The sequence below is a fragment of the Pongo abelii genome, chromosome 10 (genome assembly GCF_028885655.2).
Source record: "Pongo abelii isolate AG06213 chromosome 10, NHGRI_mPonAbe1-v2.0_pri, whole genome shotgun sequence".
NCBI lineage: Eukaryota > Metazoa > Chordata > Mammalia > Primates > Hominidae > Pongo > Pongo abelii.
The window spans coordinates 49,234,144-49,254,968 of record NC_071995.2 but is presented as its reverse complement, the minus strand read 5'-3'; the positions used below and the strand labels follow the sequence as shown (position 1 = coordinate 49,254,968).

The 20,825-nt window shown below is 41.0% G+C and overlaps 1 protein-coding gene and 1 long non-coding RNA gene across 5 annotated transcripts in view; one reads left to right on the top strand and one right to left on the bottom strand.

The window, feature by feature from the left end:
- Positions 1-20,825, bottom strand: part of SLC4A8 (solute carrier family 4 member 8) — a 90,719-nt gene that overhangs the window by 41,989 nt on the left and 27,905 nt on the right. For all 4 annotated transcript variants that reach the window (XM_002823244.5, XM_054527242.2, XM_054527244.2 and 1 more), the window contains 11 exons: positions 19,759-19,919; positions 16,872-17,060; positions 15,767-15,858; positions 14,322-14,479; positions 13,142-13,229; positions 11,977-12,123; positions 10,725-10,825; positions 4,664-4,838; positions 3,927-4,060; positions 2,921-3,166; positions 16-121 (listed from right to left, as the gene is read on the bottom strand). In XM_002823244.5, coding sequence (XP_002823290.1) covers positions 16-121; positions 2,921-3,166; positions 3,927-4,060; positions 4,664-4,838; positions 10,725-10,825; positions 11,977-12,123; positions 13,142-13,229; positions 14,322-14,479; positions 15,767-15,858; positions 16,872-17,060; positions 19,759-19,919 — 1,597 coding nt within the window. The remainder of the gene's footprint in view (positions 1-15; positions 122-2,920; positions 3,167-3,926; positions 4,061-4,663; positions 4,839-10,724; positions 10,826-11,976; positions 12,124-13,141; positions 13,230-14,321; positions 14,480-15,766; positions 15,859-16,871; positions 17,061-19,758; positions 19,920-20,825) is intronic.
- On the top strand, positions 5,500-7,584 carry LOC134759443 (uncharacterized). Its single transcript, XR_010135648.1, has 2 exons — positions 5,500-5,546; positions 6,872-7,584. It is a non-coding gene; the product is annotated as an uncharacterized LOC134759443 (long non-coding RNA).

Here is a 20,825-nt window from a genome sequence, read left to right as displayed (position 1 = left end):
AGCTCCCAGACTTACACTGACAGTCAGGTTAGCCCAGTGGACTTCTGCTGTCACGATGTTGTGGTCCTTCCAGTACTGGAGGGTGTGATTGTTTGGATTCTCTGGGAGAGTACACCTGCAGCTGAGGGGAAAAATTAAAAAGATTCCTGAGGAAAACAGCCAAATACTCAGTCAAATGTTTTTAGAACAACTAGTTTAAAGGCTGTCAGGAGCTGCCTTGCATACTTCTTTGCACACTTCAGACCTGAGGAGTTGAGGCCCCTCTGTAGGCCCCATCACACTCTAATTTTTCAGTCGGTCATTACTAAAGTTTGACTCAAATCAGCCCATGGGTCTTGGATTAAACTGTGCTGATAACCACATTTGGCATCTGATGTGCCCGGAATGAGTCTTGATTGGTTGTTTTGTTTTTTGTTTTGTTTTGGTTTTTGTTTTTGCCCGATTTCTATCTCTTAGGCTCTTGCTATGAAATTTAATCTACATAGCAAGGAGGTCTCAATATCCCACTTACTTCTCAACAACTTCTTCCAAGCCTGAATATCTTATTCTCTATACCCTTCGTCACGCTCTTGTTCTAAAAGTCAGAATCTCCTGGAATCGTGATGTAAGCACTTCCTGACGCTGAGTTATCTTTGGTAATATCCCACTACCGTGGCCATTCCCTGGCCACTCATGGTAGAGCCAGATCTAGAAACTCCATTAGCTTCCCCAGGCCTCCTACTCCAGCCAAACCAGACCAGACCAGACCACACCTGTGCCATTGGCCACCATGTTGCCTCCCAGTCCCAGCATGCTTCATGCCTGACCTGGCTCCCAATATGGTCAACTGACACAGCCATCCCCACTAACTTTATATGGTCTGTGAATTTAATAAGCATGCCTTCTAAGATATGGCATGACTGAATTAAAATTCAAAAAGCTCTCGACAGGTTAGAATAATAGGAAGAAATCGACAAAATGAAAAGTAATAGGGAAAGCTATAAAGCCCTATACTTAGGTTTAAAAAAATCAATTCCAAATAAATAAACTGTGGTACATCCAGACAATGGAATATTATTCAGTACTAAGAAGAATTGAACCACCAAGTCATGAAAAAACAGAGGACCTTAAATGCATATTACAAAGTGAAAGAAGCCAATCTGAAAAGGCTATGTACTGTATGATTCCAACTATGATATTCTGGAAAATTCAAAACTATAAGGACACAAAAAGGTCAGTGGTTGTTAGGAGTTGGGGGGAGGGAGACAGCAACTGGCAGAGCACAGGAGATTTTTAAGGAAGTGAAAGTATTCTGTATGATATTATAATGGAGGATTCATGTCATTATACATTTATCAAAATCCATAGAATGTACAACACCAAGAGTCAACTCTAATGTAATCTATGGACTTTGGGTGGCAATGATGTGTCTGTGTAGGTTCACTGATTGTAACAAACTTACCACTCTGGTGTGGGATATTGATATTGGGGAGACTGTGCGTGTGCTGGGGTAGGGGGTATATGCTAACTCTCTGTACTTGCTGTTCAACTTTGCTGTGAACCTAAAACTGCTTTAAAAAATAAACTCTATTTTTTAAAAATCAATTACATACATATTAACATAAAATCATTTAAAGAGTTAAGGAGTTCTAGCTTCACATCAGCGCCATATGAACTAACAGTAGAATGTGACTAAAAAAATATCATCTTGAGCTTTATTAACAAAGAATTTGTTTCTGGAACCAAAGTCTACTCAATCCAGGGCTGGTCACTTTGCCTGTCTTCTCAGATATAAGTCTCATAAAGACAGATCCTTTGTCATGTTTGCCACTGTGTTTCCAAGGCCTAAAACAGTGCTTGGTACATAATAGGTGCTCAATAAATATTTGTTAAACAAAGAAAATAATGATAAAAAGAGGTCAAAGAATCAACCTTACAGAAATGAGAACTCTAATGCCAATAGGAGCCAATTCACTAGGCTTTGAAGATGATACTCCCTAATCATTGTTACTTTCTAGTAAAATAAAGTTCTAATAAATTTTTTATTAATTCTGATTTTTAAAAGGTTAATGAGTGAATAACTAGAATAGATGAAAGTGTATCTGTCGCTGGTCCGCAAATGCCTCCAGACAGTGTACTCTCTCTTCTGAGACAGTTTCAGACTGAAGTTGTTCATTTCACAACCAGATCCTCCACATCAGAACTGTACAGCCAGAACTTGATGTACAGAGCTAAGGGAAGAGGATCTTTAGTCATAATTTGGAGAATACTATTCCAAAGAAGAAATGTTTATAGGACCAGAGTGTCCTAGATGGTTGAAAACATAGCCAGACACTGTGTTTCTTTTCCAAGTGATCCAAACCATATTGAACACATAAAGAAATCACAATCTCTTGAGTTGAAATCTAGGAAGTAAGTAGGCTCCTGGATCTTTATGATACAGTATGAGACACTTCTGGATCTGAAAGGAATGATTAATATGTCTTCACCGAATAAGTCCTAAGAGTTGCCTGTACATACTTTCAGAGAAAGAGAGTCCTTCATTTCAACAAAGGAAAGAGTCCATTCTCTCACATGATAACATAGTCCAGAGGCTCACAAAGTCCTTGCAAAAAGAAGTTCCTCCCCATAACTAACTCAAATTCTCCCTGCTACATTTGCAGCCCATTTTTGTTTCAGTGCCTAGAGCCAAAAGACATGGTCTGGAAAGCATTTCTTGAGTCCCCTCTGTGTTTCACTTCTAGTCGATCTTCTCTGTCAATACTTTTGATTGTTCTCCTCTAGCAGCCCTCCACTACTCCTTGTCTGTATCTGAGATCCATTTCCCAAAGGGCAAGACACTTCTTGACCAGAAGCTGTAAGCACTGCCTAGCACTCTACATCAGCAATTAAACGCAGGCCCTTTGCTTAATTTTTAAAAATAAGCAGAAAGCACACTTACTAATAGAGGCTAAGGTGGTCCAGCTGGCTGTGCATGTGGATGGGGTAGGTCTCTGCCAGGTGAATCAGTTTTTCTATTGCTTCGTAGATGAAAATAATGCAAATTAGGGAGGCAAATGCTTCTTCAGTGAAACGGGTAATGTAGCAGACAAGTGAACTGGCATCAGTTGCCACAAGGACAATACACAGGAAAGCGGTCCACAGTCCAATACAAGCTCGCAGGGAGAGATATGAAAGAGCATAGTCTCTGAAACAAGACCAAAGTTCATCAGAACGTATGGATGGATGGCATTAAGAGACAAGGAGTCAGAAATGTGGTTAATTCATCTCATCTAAACCAGCACTGGAACCCAGTTTATCCCTAATTCTGATTGTATTTTGCTTCTAAATAATGCTCTGGCACAGTTATGATACGGATTTGCCTCACAGGATATGGGCAAGGATACAAAAACTGAAAAAAGAAATTGTCTCATATACATTCCTGCCATTACTACCTAATGTAATTATGATCTTATTCTTGCAGTTAAGAAAAAAAGGGGCTGGCCATAGTCCCATGAGCTGCTACTTGAAATATAAAAGGAAAAAAGAAAAGATTGTATAGGAAAAGTAGGGAAACCAGAACAGTCTTGTGCCCCACTATCACTAGCAAAAAAAAAAAAAAAAAAAAAAAAAAAAACAGGGGAAGGATATTAGGCCAAATTAAAAATTGACTCACAATGGAAATGGAGAAGTTTGAATTAGCTAGGGAAAGTCTTTTTAAAGATAAAAAGTCAAGACTTCAATAATGGCTGAGGAATATTAATCAAGCTCTTTAAGAATAGGAGATCTGCTATTTTGGGTATGGTGCTACCTGGGGGCAGGACAACAGACCAAATGATGGTCTCCTTTCAGGTTTCTTACAATCCAAAATGATATTGCCTGTCTGTACTGAGTAGAATCCTGACATTTAATCCTGGCAGCATAATCACTAAATCTGGTTAGAGTTTTCAGAAAAACAAATGTCTTACTTGCAGAATTTGAACAAAATCTTTTCAAACACAAGCACTGGTCCAGTACTTCCCAGGATGGTGAGAGCCTGTCCCGCAAACAAGGAATAAGCAATCCCAGTCATGGAGGCTCCAAACAAGGATTCAATTGCACTCTGAGAGGAAAAAAAGTCATCACTGAGTCCATAGCCCATCAGTACAGAGTAATGTTGGCTTAGCTACATTCCTGACTATGCTCTCCTGTGTGCCTTGCTGGCCATTTGCTTGTATTTCATCTTAGCAAGAGTGATGTGTACACATCATCTAATACTCCTGTAAACAGATACTACTTTAACAATTCAGGTGCCCAGATCCATTGACACATGATTCCTTAACTAACTCCTATTCTTCAGTGACTCAATTCAGTATTTGAAAATATATAGAAAGCACAGCGATACCATTCACACTACAAGCTCACATACAGAGTCATTTTAAATCTTATTTTAAAATGGCATCAACATATCCATTTTCCATCACTGAGGCAACAGAAAATTCAACTGGGCAACCAGCTACTGAAGCTGATGTTCAAGCAGAAGGGTCTGTTGTAAAGAGAGGACTGTGTTGCTCTTTGGTGTGATGTCAGAAGACCATGGTAATTCAGAGGAAAAATCCAATCTCTTCAGTCCTAGACCAGGTAATTTCCCCCACAGTGGACTTGGCTGCCGCCACAATATTTTAGATCTTGTTTGGGATCATTAGAAGTGGTTAAAAGTCCTTACTATGCGTCCCTCAGTGGCTTCTCCAAGCAATCCCCCAAAGGTGATGACAGGTGACATGCAGGCACAGTACAGGAACAGAAAGGAGGCCAAACACTGTAAGCTGAGTGCATCCCGGTAGTCACTCCAGTACCAGGGGGCCTTCCGCTTGATGTCCAGCACCAAGCCCCCAAATAGCCTGTGGAAACACAACAGACAGGCTTCTAACACAGTCCCTCTTCCCTAAAAGCATGTAAACAGCACACATTTGAGAGCATTTCAAATGTGCTCTGTTCAGTGGTAAGACTTTGGCTTCAGTTTGACCCCAGTAGAGATAACTCTCTTGGGTCAGCACAGTCTCTTTGCAACCAAGGGTATGACTTAGGTAAATTTGAATGAATATCCTAAACATACAAAGAATTAATTTAGATATGCATATTATTCATTCAATAAAAAGTTCAAAAAAATTAATACGAAAGCAAGTATTAGCTTCAGACTTTAAATTCTGAGCTGTTAGGAAGAAATGTGCAAAACCAACTTAAGGTATTAAAATTACTAGTTTTATTAAATGTTTTCTAGATAAAAAAGTCCCTATCACATGCACTTTCTTACTCTGAACAATTACCTCCCTTATTTGTGAGAAATGTGTATAAATAATTCATTCATGCAATTGACAAGTAGCAGAAGATACTTGGTGCCAAGCACTGTGCCAGGTACTGGAGATGCAGCAATGAGCAAGACGTGAACAGCCCTGCTCTCCAGGACCAAGTCTAGTGCAGGAGACAGGCAGTACTGTGAGGGTGCTATGGTGGCATAGAGCAGGGAGGGGCATTTCAGCCATGACTTCAGGGAGGGACTGGGAGTTAAGCAGATGAGGCAGAGGGGCCAACATGGGTGACACTTAGAGGTGAGAGTGCTTGGTGGATCAAGGTGCTGAGAGATATGAGTGGATAATACAGTGTGAAGGCTGAATGCCAATAGACAAGGCTGGAGAAGCTAAGTCAAAAAGGCCTTAAAAATGGTTTTATTCATTATTTTTATATATTTTTTGAGACGGAGTCTCACTCTGTTGCCCAGGCTGGAGTGCAGTGGCGCAATCTCTGGTCACTGCAAGCTCCACCTCCTGGGTTCACACCATTCTCCTGCCTCAGCCTCCTGAGTAGCTGGGACTACAGGCGCCTGCCCGGCTAATTTTTTTGTATTTTTAGTAGAGACGGGGTTTCACCGTGTTAGCCAGTATGGTCTTGACCTCCTGACCTCATGATCTGCTCACCTCGGCCTCCCAAAGTGCTGGGATTACAGGCATGAGCCACCACGCCCAGCCAGAAATGGTTTTAAGGAATTAAAACTTTATCCTAATAGCATGTCAAATTACTGAAGAACTATAAACAGAGGAGTGACATAATCAAACATACATTCTGGAAGGACCACTCTGTGGTAGTATGATGAATGGAGCATAGATTAGGATGAGAAGTGCATGGATTCAAGACCTAATCAGGAGGTAGAATCAACAGGACTTGGTGGCAGGACTTCAGGGCCCCTCTCCTCTTCTCAAAGATGAGGCAGACCAAGACCAAGATACCCCACACTAAGGAGGAGATGTGTTCCCAATTCAATCACTTTTTCTAAGAGTGGAGTCACTGCACCAGGGTGAGGGCTGTCAGGTGAATAACATAAAGAGCCATTCAGCATTTTATAGCACAAATCACCTGGCTTCTCCTACCAATAAATGGCATAGAAAAAAAGGAAAAGGGACTATTACAGAATGGGAACATAATAACCAAATGCAAACTTTGACTCCTATGTCAAACAAATGAACTCTAAAAAGACGTTGCTAACACAATCATAAAAAGTTTAATAAGAACTGAACATTAGACAATGTAAAGAATGATTGTTAATTTTGTTAGAGTTGATAATGGCATGATAATTTTTTTAATGTTCTAATTAAAGAGATGCATACTGAAGTATTTACAGGTAAAATGTATGTCGGTGATTTGGTTTAAAACAATCTAGAAACATAAAAATAAAATTAAGTGAGAAGAAATAGATGAAACAAGATTGGCAAAATGTTGGTAATAGTTGATGGGTACATGGGGGTTCATGAAACTATTCTCCCTTCTTTTTTTATGTTTTTAAAATTTTCTATAATAAAAAGCTATTTTTAAAAAACACACAAGCTACTCTCTCACGGAAGGAGGCTTGGCAAGCTCTTTCTTTCCTTCTCTCACCTAGAAGCCTGGAGGAGTATGAGGAGGCCTGGGATCTGTATGCCAGGGGAGAAGATCCAACCAGCTCTTTCTCCTGGAACACTCTCTCTAATCTAGCTAGTATAATGGGTGTGCAGGTGGACACAGGACAGACACCCACCCGCTCTTTTCCTCTGGTTCTGGTGGGTATAGTTGGGATTCACCTTTCCTCAGCTTACAGCAGTAACATCATAATGTGGGTCTGGGCTTAGGGAAGAGAAGCAAAGCCAGCCTTGTGACTTGCCTTAGTTTTAGCCTATCTGGCAAACGTAGCTCAGGTAAAGAAGCTATCTACATGGTCTAACCTAAATCATGAGTTCTGCTTCAGGGTTTGGGGCCAATGCTTCAGTTAGTAATAAAGTGTCACTTTGTCTTGCTTTCTCCTCTAGGTAAATAGCCCCTCAATAACCTTGTAGGCAGCAATAATTTATCTGGGGCAAGACTCAAGTATTTCTGGGTTCTTAGCTAACATAGCATCTTGTTACCATGCGATTATCACCTCTTCATTACCAGTCACCTTCCTCTGGAAAGCATAATTCTGTGAGAAGAATATCCCTGTATAATAGTGACCCCCTACACACACACACACACACACACACACACACACACACACACACTCTGAGGCTACCTGAGATGCTGTCATGAATACTCAGCCCCTAGACACAGGAGGAGAGGAGTGTCTGTGAGCAACAGACAAAAGATTTATGTGAAATGGATTTCTGAGAAGCCATAGAAAGGGAAGACATCTATCTGTCTAGCAGTGATTAAAAGGCAGGGAAAGATCTGAGGCTCACATGGATGGTATAACTATAAATTAATAAAATAATTTCTGAACACTTTATGGAGTCAGCCTCATACCTCATTCATGCATAAAATCAGACTATGATTGCACATCTACAACAGATATTCATCAGGCATGGATGCTTCTTTCTGTACTTGGGATTTCCTTTCCCTTTCAACACTGTCCTTCACATTCAAGTTTTCTGGGGCAGGAGGCATACAGGGATATGAGTTTAATTTAAGTTTGATGCAAGAAAGGACTTACCTGTGTAGAGGGTGACTAGGCTCTGGAGCATTGACTTAAGGAGCCCTTCCCTGGAGGGCTTTAGAAACAGCCAGTCATCCATTTGTCTGGTATACTTTGGAAGAAACCTGTTTGAAGTGTGGGGGGATCATCGAGATAGCAGCTCCTGATTCTTTTTTCCATTAACCCTTCCCAAAAGTGGCATCCCCAATAAGGGACAGAAATCTACCCTGAAAAACCCCTTTCCAGAGCACCCTCCTTGCTGTGGAGCTTCCGGCCTAAGAACACTCTAGTCATATTTCCTTCTTTGTTACTTATGGCATCCCTGCCTTAGTCAATATCAGGGAGGTTTAAGACCTGTCTTAACCCTGGCTTGGAGGGTCAGATCATACAGAACTCAGAGTACCATTTCAATTTTGTCTCCTTTCCCACCTTCTTAGTGTCTACTTCACCCTGCCTTCAAATACTTCTCCATCCAACAAGGATAACATTCCGTAAGATGTTATCCAAGTCTTGCTCCAAGGTTGTGCAACATGGCAAGCATAAAGCAGTTTTGTATCTCAAAGAAACACAACTAATAGTCTGAAAAATTATAAAACCCAGACTAATGTGGTTTTAGTTTGTACAGTCCAGGAAAGTACAGAAACTTACAGGATGTCCATATACAAAAAAGGCTCACATTTACCTCCCACATAATTTGAGACTGAGAAAGAGGCCAGAGCTGGCCTGGAAATGTGATTCTCTACGCAGCCATTATGTCACCTTGCCTAAGGGGCTACAATGGGAGGAAGGTCATATGGCTTGAGGCCCTTTACTAAGGGCTCTAAGAAAAATGACAGAAGCTCAGAAAGAGGAAGCATCTCCCATATCAAGCAGAGCTAAGCTCTGAGCCCAGAGCTTCCTTTTAGCTTTGTCAATTCCAGAAATTCCTGACATGACATTATGGGAGAACTCCGTCAAACTCTATTTGAATTTGTGAGTTAAGATACTTGCGGTTTGTGAATAAGAATATGATGATCCTGGCAATATGGGATTTTCTTGGGGACATCAGACGCCATTTCCAAGATCTTATAACTGTTGAGATCCAATATAATGGTCTCCCAAACCCTCAGGTGGAATTAATTATAAGTGACCCCCTCTCACAAAGCCTGGGACGCTAATCTATTTGTTTTCTTTGGCACCAATAGCAACCTAAAATCTCATCTCTGCACAGATATTGGTTTGAGGAAAACCTTGTTGCCCTAAATTCTACTACTTTCAAACTCTAAGTTCCTAAACTGTGGACACCCTTTATATCCAAAAGATAAATTATAATTTTGAAATATCAAATCCATACTCAAAACCTTTTCCTGAAAAAATTACCACCTCCTCTAGGAGAGTCTCAATCCTGGAATCCCTTCTGAGGACACATGCTTCCCTTGAACTGCCTCTCAATACCAGGCCTCCCACCCAATTCAGATCTCTCCCAACTTTAAAGAAAATGTTTTTTAAAAAGGGAAGGCTGCTCCCCCTTTTCAGTGGCCCTTGCATTGCAAGGACTCCTTCTTTCCACCAATGCTCCCTCCCAGAGCACAGCTATCTTCCCCTACCCTCCAATACATTCTTCCTACCAGAAAACATCCTTCTCTGCAGGACACTGCTAGTCAAGTGCCATTCTCTCCTGTGTCTGTCTCCTCTCCTGGTTTCTCCCTGAATTTCCAAGATTGGAAAAATAAAACGTTTTCCGCAATTCCAAAACAACTCTGAGTTTCCACTGGGTGGAGTGCTGAGGATAGAAGAGTAAGGAAAGCAACCTCAAGCAAGAAGGCAGAAAAGAAGAAAGCAAGGGGTTAGAGGACATAAAAGCTGCTTTCCGTGATCTCAGTCCTGCCCTGACAATCTCTACCCAGCAGAACCTTCTTAGACACAGCACAGCTTAACAGAGACAGAGCCATAGACTCAACCTTCTCTGAGGACACCCCTGGATATCACACTAACCCAAAATATCATTCTCGTTTACCACCTTCTGACCTAGGGAATAAAACCTCCTAGTCTGGGGACCTGCTTCCCTCACTTACCTCCTCCTTGGACATGTGTCCTTAAAATGTTGGCCTAGAAGAGTAGATTGCCTATTCTGAGGCACATACACCTAAAATAGTACCTATCTTCCTACCCTAAGGGAGTTTCTTAACCTAAAATGATCACTCAACATTTATCATACCTAGTCCATTCCATGCTATAGAACAGACATCATTCTAAAAGTATTCATTCATTTGGCAGACATTGAGAGCCTACTCTGTTCAGGGCACTGTGCTGGGTCCTAGGAATATAATGGAGCCCCTGCCCTTTTGGAATAAACAGCCTAGCAGAAAAGACAATAGATCAACCAATAATAATAAAGTATGATAAAGGCTGTAATGTGGGGAAGGGAGGTCAGAGCTCAATACTGTGATATTACATAGCAGGAACACCTAACCGCATCCAGAGAGAGTCCTAGAAGGCTTTCCAAAGGAAGTGACACAAGAACTGAGACTAAGGGTACGTAGGAGTTAGCCAGGAGATGAGGAAAGGGAAGAGTGTTCAAATCAGAGGGAACAATGGTAGGAAGGACTGGAGGTGAGACAAAACATGGTAGGTGATTTGAGAAACTTGAATGAATGAATATGATATTTGATATATTCATAATACTTCTAGTCAGTGGTTCCATTTGAAAAGTCATTCTTCAGCCAATAAATTCCCACTACAGAGAAGTAGGCTGAAAGAAAGAGGATGCCTCATTCCTTTACATAACTTCTACCCAATAAGCAGCATCGCTGTGAAACGTCCCAGGACTTACCGCCCAGTGCGCTGAAGTTCTGGCCCACTGTGACCCCCATGTGGTTCCTGTTCTATGTGGCAAACATTTCCATTTGGAACTCCAGGCATTTTCCTTTTCTCCTGTTAACAGAAGACCACAAAATTAGCAAAGGTAACATCTATCTTTTCGTCCTACTATCAGCAGGGAGTGGGAATGGGATAACCCAAAAGCAACCAAAAATGCCCGTGTTTGTAGCTTTCAAATACACTTACTGTCTTGATGCAGTTTACTGACTTTACTGAAACACACACACACACACACACACACACACACACACCCCATAATTTCTCTTCCTGTTCCATAGTACCTGACTCCTAACTAAGCCTTGCCTAGAAAGAGAAAAATGGGGGCTTTGGCATTAGATATGACCTAAGTTCCAGTTTCATATCTGCCTCTGTGTAATCTTACTTTACCTTAAAATCTTGCCCTAGAAGATAGTTTTATTCCTCATTTTGTAAAACTAGAGATAACAATATCTTTTGAGGGATGTTCCTGGGAAGGCTGAATTTGCATATATAAAGCACCTGGCTGGTGTCTAATACACAGTAGGAGTTCCTTTCCCATCTCTAATATGTCAGAAAAATATCAGACATTCTATTTGCTCTCTCTATACAACTTGCTTTTTTCATTTGATGACTTGTATACAATGTAGTCACAAGAAATGTTCTCCCTTCTCTCCGCTATTTCACATCAATCCTTCAAAATTTGGCTTAAAATTCATCCCCAGGTAATCCTGACTGACCCCATCACAACTGAGCCAATTTATGCTATGCAAATTCTTTTTTTTTTTTTTTTGAGGTGGAGTCTCGCTCTGTCACCCAAGCTGGAGTGCAGTGGCACCATCTTGGCTTACTACAACCTCCACCTCCCGGGTTCAAGCGATTCTCCTGCCCCAGCCGCCCAAGTAGCTGGGATTATAGGCACCCACCACCACGCCCAGCTAATTTTTGTATTTTTAGTAGAGATGGGGTTTCACCATGTTGGCCACGCTGGTCTCAAACTCCTGATCTCAAGTGATCTACCTGCCTCGGCGTCCCAAAGTGCTGGGATTACAGGCATGAGCCACCACACCCAGCCCAGATTCATTTTTATTATTGTTTTGATATTCTATGTGCACCAAAACAGAGCTGCATCTTGATATATTTAGCATATACCCACATGGTCTTTGCTTTGTCCATGGTGGGCAGTTAGTAAGTGACAATAGCCACATTGGCTGATGTGCATACATTACCTGGGAAGGGACGTTTTTGGGTGGCTCAATTCTAATGGAGGGATCCCACTCTCCTGGAGGGAGCACCGTCACCTGGTCTAGGAACTCATCAATCCCCGCCAGGAGATCATCTCGCTCTTTTGCCTTATATGCTACGTCATGAAAAATCTACAGAGAAGAAAAAACCCTCAGGAAAGTTAAAAGTAACTTTACGTGAAACAATCACCAAGGGATATGGTGAAAAATGAATACAACCTCTTGATTTTTATCTCTGTCATGGGGATCTGAGATGCAGAAAACTTTAGCACTTAGAGAAGTACAAGGATAAAAGGATTTAAAAAACAAACGTGGAAATGAGATGCATCAAAAAGAACTAAATACATGTCTGCTAGTATAAGAAGAGATAAGACATGAATCTAAAGTTGTACAATTATGTTATCTCCACAAAGGATGGAAGGAAAGGCAAGATGTATGAAAAAAAAATTTTTTTTAATCAGCTTTCCCAGGTTGAGAGGGAAATTTTCTTGATCTTAAAGGTTGGAAACACTGGATGGAATTACTAATGAAGGTCCTTCCTGAATTAAGCCTCTCAATCAAAGAAAGCTGATAAAAAACAGGCCACACCTCCCTCTGCCGCCTAAGGCATATGCCTTGAAAGCCCTACTTTGCAGCTTACCGAGCAGTGCAGTCCTTACCAGAGTATGCACTGTGGGTTCAATGTCAAAATGTCAAAATGTCTGGTTGTTTTGGTACAGACTAGTCAAGACATTCACACTACACTGCCTGAGGTCATACCCATGACCTTATACAAACTGGTCTCATTTAGTGGAACAGGAGTGAGGTTTCTTTATGTAAATAGCTTGAATGTATTTAACCATCTTCTCTTGAAAGTTAAGCCAACCTTAATATATTTCTCTCTATATCCTACTTGGCAATAATAGTTTCCCCAGAAAAAGATTTCTCTGCATTCTTGATTACTCAAAAAAGGAGAGATAACATAGGAAGAAAAATCCTCTAGAGCTTGGTCCTTCCACACTGGGCTCTCAGAGAAGTACCCTGAACTACTTCCCAGCAGACACTGCAATGGAAAGTATTTTATCCCCAATAACTAGCATAGTGCCTGGCACAGAGTAAATATTCAATAAATATTTATGAGATGGAAGACTGAAGCAAAAGTTGCACATACCTCATCTGTCATGATGGTGGCCATGGATCTGCCAATCTCATGGTACTGCTGACCTTTCCCTACTGGACCCAATAAGATAAACAAAAATCTGGCAAAACACACAGAAGAGGAAATTATGTAAGTAAATATAAAGAAGTGCCATTAGTCCTCTCTAAACAGCATAAGATTTCTCTCTCTTATCGTACAGAAATCATCACTGTACCTTCAAAAAAAAAAGAAGACAGTAATGAAGGAGCACTTTGAGTTGCCTTGACCTAATAATAGCTCCACTATGGGCACTGGAAGCTATTGTGTGGCATCATTCAATAATGTGGTTACATTTCTTAGGGTTTCCATAGACACAATTCCTAGCTGTAGAAAAGATGCTTTTTCAAAACATGGCACTGTGGTGCAAATTCAAGGTTGTCTGAATTCCACTTATTGTTCTAATCGGAAAATGATGGGGAGAGGAGAGGCATAAGGAAGTTGAAATGATCAAGCCTTACAGAGGAGTCTAAATGTGTTCTGGACATCTGAATACTCTCTGTAAGTAGCAGGGCTCTGAATCACCAGCATCACCACCTTCAGAGTGCATGAATAGCCTTTTGAACAAATGTTTGCATATCTGCAAACCATACAAACCATGCCAGAATTGTGTAAAGGGAAACAAACACCTTTATTCAGAGACGTTTCCCTGGAATATGGCTCTACAGAACTGAGAAGATAAGACCTGGCTTCCTATTTTAACAAGTTATTGGCCCTTGTTATGTCCTTTGAATGGTCTTCAATTCTCTATTTCCAAGGCTATAGATACTGTGCAGTCATAGCCTTGGAAATAAATCTCAGAATTCCTCTTCATGGTGGTTAATCAAATATACCTCAATTTTCTGAGATTACTGCTGATTTTTTTTTTAAAAAGACAGGGTCTCACTCTGTCACCCACACTGGGGTGCCACGGTGCAATCCTAGGATTCTAGCTCACTGCAGGCTCAAACTCCTGGGCTCAAGTAATCCCCCGCCTCAGCCTCTCTAGTAGCTGGGATTAGAGGCACACACCAGTACATCTGGCTTTTCTGCTGAATTGTAAACACCATTCCTAAAATTAATTAATTCTAAATTTCAGTATTAACTGGTTTCTTCTACCAGCACTACATAAATTTGAATTTTGGATAGAATGCATGAGTTTTATCTTTGCCTTTACCTTGTTGGGATTGGCACTTCTGTTAGGCCTGAGAGAAGAACAGCTGGAGACAGCCTCACAAAGGCAACAATGGGACGGTCCAAAATATCCACCTCTCCAACCAGGACATTGGAGGCCTCAGCCCCAGTAGGAATTTTTTTCATGAAATGAAGGTCTACCTGAAAGTCCAAAAGAAACACCTGACAATTTGGGAACCACCACCCTAAATATCGTTTTTAAATTTTTTATTTACTTTTTTTTGAGACAGAGTCTCACTACGTCACCCACTCTGGAGTGCAGTGGCGCAATCTCAGCTCACAGCTCTCTGCCTCCCAAGTTCAAGCAATTCTTGTGTTTCAGGCTCCCTAGTAGCTGGAATTACAGGCATGCACCACCATGTCCAGCTAATTTTTCTGTATTTTTAGTAGAGATGGGGTCTTGCCATTTTGGCCAGTCTAGTCTCAAACTCCTGGCCTCATGTGATCCACCCACCTCAGCCTCCAAAAGTGCTGAGATTACAGGCGTTAGCCACTGCACCTGGCCGCATCACCTAAAATATACCTTACACTAATATGTCATTTTATGGTTAGCAAATGTTTTCTTATTTTATTTGATCCTTACAAAAACCCCAGAAGGAGGATATGACAGATTGTATTCGTCCCACTTAAAGAAAAAAAAAATGAAGTATCTGAAACCCAGAGAGGTGAAGTTGACTTGCCCAGGACCACAGAGCTTTTAAGGTATAGATTCGGATTTTAAAATCAGGTATTCTGATTTCAATCCCATTCCCCTAAGCTTCCTCCATCTGAAGCTCTGGGTCACATTCTTTCCCTTTTTAAACACTCAAATGTTTTGTCGGGGGTTTCAGGTTTTCCAAATAAAATGGAAAGCCTTATGAGCACAGGAAGTGATATGACACTATCTGTGTTTTAGAAACACAGTGTCAAAGATAGACCAGAGCAAGGAGAGGCTGGAGGCAGGGAGACCAAGGCTTGGACCAGAAGCTGCAGTGAGACACTGCTACTACAGAAGGCCTCAGATACCAAAGTCACAGTCCTCAAGGAGAGCTTCAACCAAGAGTTAGTTTTAGGAGACATCTGTCTCTAAATAGATATCCAAAATATTGTTTTGGCAAAACCCTTGGGGTGAGAAGGAACCGCTGGAGAGCAGGTACCAAAAAAATAATTGAAAAAGCAAGAGATCTGTTTTAGGGAAGATTCTAAGTAGCTAGTCTCAGTTTTCAGTATGTTGAATCTGGAGAAAGAAACTGTTGAGTCAGCTTCATGCAGGCTGAAGTAGAAGGGAAAAGACATGCACAGATGGGCCCCCTTTTATGCAGAAAGGGCTCTAGTCTCAGGGAAAGAGTCTTGAAACACTAAACCTTATCCAGATTCCAGCAATTAAACTCTGGATTCCACTAAAAAGAACCTTAGGCCTAGAAGCCAACTTCCCACCACTCTGCTCACCTTGCTTAAATCCACAGGACTATGTTCACAATTCACTCCATTTTTTACTTCAAGATTTGTAGTTGGAACAGACTGAGGAGACACGGTTTGACCTATTTAGAGAAAATCAAACAAAATCCTGAGTCCCTGCCCTTTTCCCCTTCTGACACATCCCACCCATCATCAGTTGGTTCTGCCTTCTCCTGCAAAGCCTACATAGAAAAGAGGTTAAGATGACTATGAAGTCAAGACCCACACACATCTTTCTCCTTATCTACTAGTTAGTGGTAAGGGAAGGACAGAGCTCTTGCTACTTCTGCACCTTCTTTCTGAACACATTTATTACCCTCTTTTATTTCTCTATTAAGGCAGTAATCTTTCACCAGACATGCATATGAGAGACCCCTATGGAAAACTTTTCAAAAATATAGAGTCCCAGGCATATCCCCTGCACATGGTGATTCAATATAGTAGAGACCAGGAAATAAATGTAGATGAGGCCCTTCCTGGCCACAGGAAAAGGAACCAATCAGTAGCCAAAATTCTGAGTGATTATAATCCACCATGCATCTGGCTAAGGGCCTCACATGGATTAACTCATCGAAGTTCACAATAAATTTGTGGAGTAGGTCCTATTATTACTCTTACTTTATAGGTAAGAAAGTGAGACTTAAAGAGGCTTAGTAGAGTGCCCAAAGTCCTACATTTTGTGAGTGGTAAAGCCACAATCACAAGCCTACAAGTCTGACTCCAGAGCCTACTCTACTCTACTGTATTTTGCCTCCCTAATCTATTTGTTTGCTCCTAAAAAGCTCCAGTTTACCTTCTCGGGTCTCAAATTGTCCCCAGTGTGGCTATCTCTCAAAAGCTACATCAGTTCTGAGGCCACCCTGGGGCATAAGTCCCTCACCTTGGGTATGCTGAGACCTATCTGAGGAATGCCATGAGAGAGAGATGAGCACCAGTCCCAGCCACCAATCTTACCAGTCTCCAAAAAGTACTAAGTGCCTAAGTGGACATGGAAACATATTAGACAAATACAACCCCTACCCCTAGTAAGTCAGCATCTCCAACTAGTTCCCAATGTCTTATTAATAAAGAGAGAAAAATCACCTAATAATCTTACCATGTTTATCCATTGAATGAGGATCAGACTGCTTCTTGCCAACCTCAGCAAAGGAGCGAACAATGGGAATGAGGTTGTTTCTCTTCTTTTCATTCTGATGATGATGCTTTTTGAGAAGGGCTTCCCGCACTTTAACCCTCATGCTGTCATTCAGGTCACTGGACAGTTCTTGCTGATCCAGGATGAGGTCTGGAAAGTAGGCACTCACATGAACACTCAGACTGAGGGTTAATGAACCCAAGGAGGCCAACATCAGGTGGAGTGGGGTAAAGGGCATGGAGTAGGGGGAAGCAGCTCCACTAGGGTCATTGAGGTGCAATTTCAGCTTCCTGTCTGAAAGTGCCATTTGATGATAGTGACTGTGAAAAGTTATACTTTATTCATGTAACAAATTATTATTATTGGGCATAGAAACTATTGAGCAATAGTACAACAATTTTTTCAAATGAGGAAACTAAGGCCCAAATGCTAGAAAATTCTCCAAGGTCTTACATCTAGCAGTTTGCACTGCTGGGATTCAAATTCAGGACTATATAATTTGAAAGCTCACATTATTACCTACTTTGTTCTGTCATCTGCCAAATTTCCCCTACATTCCCTTCCTCCAAGATTTTAACATTGCTGTAATTGTCAAGAAGAACTATAACTGTAGAACTCCAAAGGGCTATTTAGAAATCTATAAGAAAAATTAAGTTAACTAACAACTCACCCCAGACAATTACCACCAAGCATCACATTTAAACCTATCAAGCCCAACAGATTTGAGGAGGAAAAAAATCTCAACACCTAATGTTAAGTGGCAGTAAACATAGCAGTTATCAGTATGGGTTCTGGAGTTAAAGGCCCACATTGTTTCCCCGTTCTACCACTTTCTAGCTGTGTGATCCTGAGCAAGGTATATAATCTCTCTATACCTCAGTTCTTCATCTGTAACATGGAGCTCATATTATCTGTTAAAAGGTTGTTACGGGAAATTAAATGAGATGATATACAGTGCTGATTTCCTTTTATGCACTTTACCTATCAGTATCCCTAAAATATTATGAATATATTAGGTACCTGATGTGAAGAATCATAGCACTTTTACTTCAGTCCTATGCACTTCTTCAAAAGCCTCCCAAAAACCTGAACCCATCCTCAATTTCTAATTCTATTCATGACTATCCAAGTACTAGAAGAAGTAAATGAGGAAAATCTATTTAATATTCAAGCTGAAGAGCCATATTTCTGTATTTTTAACCTTTATATTCATTGGTTCCTTCCCCCTATATTATAATCATGCTTCAGGACCCTTCATCTTGGGGGAAAAAAAAGAACATCCACCTCATGTCTCCCTCTATCTATCGCCTCCTGTCTCTCTTATCACTTAAAGTTATCAGAAGAAAAATTATCCATCCCTTACTGACACTGCCCACAGTACAGGTGATCTTACCTGAACTACTGCAATAGCCTAATGCATTTCTCCCATCAACTCACCCTCCATATTGCTGCCATCATTATCTTTCTAATATGCAAAATCTGATTGATCATTACCCTGTCCAAAACTCTCCCGTGACTGCTGTTGTTTACAAAGAGTTTTAAACAGCTTCAATAGCTCCCAGGGATTCTTCTCCCTAACAAACAACCTTTTAAGGAACATTCATGGGATTTCAGACAAATAGTCAAAAGTTAGCAAAATGTGACTCCAGTGATGAACATGAGAATTTCATTTTTCCCAGGCAGAGTGATACTTCTGGGGTGCCTCCCTGAAAACGAGGGGGACCCAATGTCCCATCAGTGCTTACCCCTCCTCTGGGTCCTCCTATGATCCCAGAGAGACAAAATGACTTGGATACTTGAAATAGAGAAAGATTTGGAGAAATATTTCTTAGCCTGTCCAGCCAAACAGAACCAATTCAAGAGAAAATTCTCCCATGCGTCCAGGTGTTTCTCCATCCAGGCCCCAAACATAATAACTTAACACTCAATCACATCGGGAAGAACAATCAGATATCTCCCCTTCACATCTTACTGAAGAGGTAGGGGCACTTTGGCTCAAGTTCCTGAATGAGCCATATTCAGCCTCATTCAAGTTCCTGAATGAGCCTAGATGCTATATTTTAAAGTCTTTAATTCTCTTTAACTCCTTTTTTCCACACAACTTCCAGTTGCCCCTTTCTCTAATTATTATCAAGCATGTCTCTGTCGTTGCACTTATTTTAATTGTTATTTCCATGGCTATTTCCCCCACTCGAAGGTGAGTTCCTTGAAGGTAGGAACCGTTTCTTTCTTTTCCTTTTTTTTTTTTCTTTTAAGAGACAGGGTCTCACTCTGCCACCTAGGCTGGAGTGCAGTGGCACAATCTTGACTCACTGCAGCCTTGACCTGCCAGGCTCAAGTGATCCTCGTGCCTGAGCCTCTTGAATAATTGGGACTACAGGTATGAGCCACCATGCCTGGCTAATTTTTGTGTTTTTTGTAGAGACAGGGTTTCACCATGTTGACCAGGCTGGCCTGGAACTCCTGAGCTCAAGTTATCCACCCACCTTGGCATCCCGAAGTGCTGGGATTATAGGTGTGAGCCACTGCACCTGAGGGGACTTCATTCCCCCATGCCTAGCACATTATCAAGTATATAGCAGATACAAAATAAAACATTTGCTGAATAAACAGACAAATGGAAACTTAACACCATGTCATTTGAATACCATAATACACCTATGAAGTAGGTAGAGTCATTTATTAGCCTGAAACCCTTCCCACAGCCAAGGACATTGAGGCCAGGAAGGTTGTGGCTTGCCCAAGGACACACAACCCACTGTATTCTTTCTGTCACACCACACTCTTTTTTTCCCACACTTCTTAAATTTATAAGAAAGTTTCTCTGCTTTCCCTTCCCCAACCTTACCTGAAATTTCTTCTATGCTATTTGCACGCATATCCAGAAGGACTGTTCCATTAATAAGGCAGCTCCTTAGCTCAAACAGGCTGTGCAATGAAAGGGTTGCCACATAAGGCTTGCTCCAGCGTTCTCCCCCATCTTCAACATCTTCTTCAAACTTCAGCCACCTGAAAGCATTACAAATAACTAGATGCCAAAGATAGAAAATGAGGAATTTTTAAGAGAGAATCTTCGATGTGAGCCACAGAGGAAGATATCTGGATAGTCATACTGAACATTGTAAAATCTAATCTATATGTTCAGGGTACATTGGTAAGTGAAAAAAGCAGGTAATAGAACTCTGCAAGATTGAGTATAGTTTAATTCCATTCTTATTTAAAGAAAATTCTAAAAGTCAAATATATACATGTATAAGACACCAAATATTATATTCCTCATTAACCCTGCAGTTGTGGAATTACAGATAATTTTTTTCTTCTTTTTGCTTATCTTTATTCTTAAACTTTCTATAATGAGCATGCATTACCTGTACAATTAAAAAAATAGATTTAATCTATATCATTTGGGCACATTGACAAATCACATTAATAAAATGATATTTTTCTTTTTATCACTGTCCTGTGTGACCTTTAGTGTTCAGTGTTCTGTGTGACCTTTAGAAGTTTGCCAAGATGGAATAACAAAAGACTAATTGCCTTTTCACTTGGTACCAGGTCAATTGGCCTGTTTGAATCTCTCAACCCATAACATTCACAATACAGCAGGCATCCAGCAAGAGCTGTTTCAGTGAGAGCTGAAGCCACGCTTTGCTAATTACCCATCTCGCTCCTTCCCCAAGGCTCAGGCATCACCCGTAAAGTTCACTGGTCAGTTACTAGAGGAGCCTAGACATGTCCTTGGTTATCCTGAGGGCTCTTCTGGGATTTGAGTCTCAGAGAAGCATAATTATTCCACAACAACTTCAGGAAGCCTACAGTCAGGCTGGATATAATCCCAAGGGTCTCTATAGATTGAATTGTCCCAGAGGAAGTTAAAGTCTCAAAAACTCTGTGACTGCTGGTGAATTTGAACCC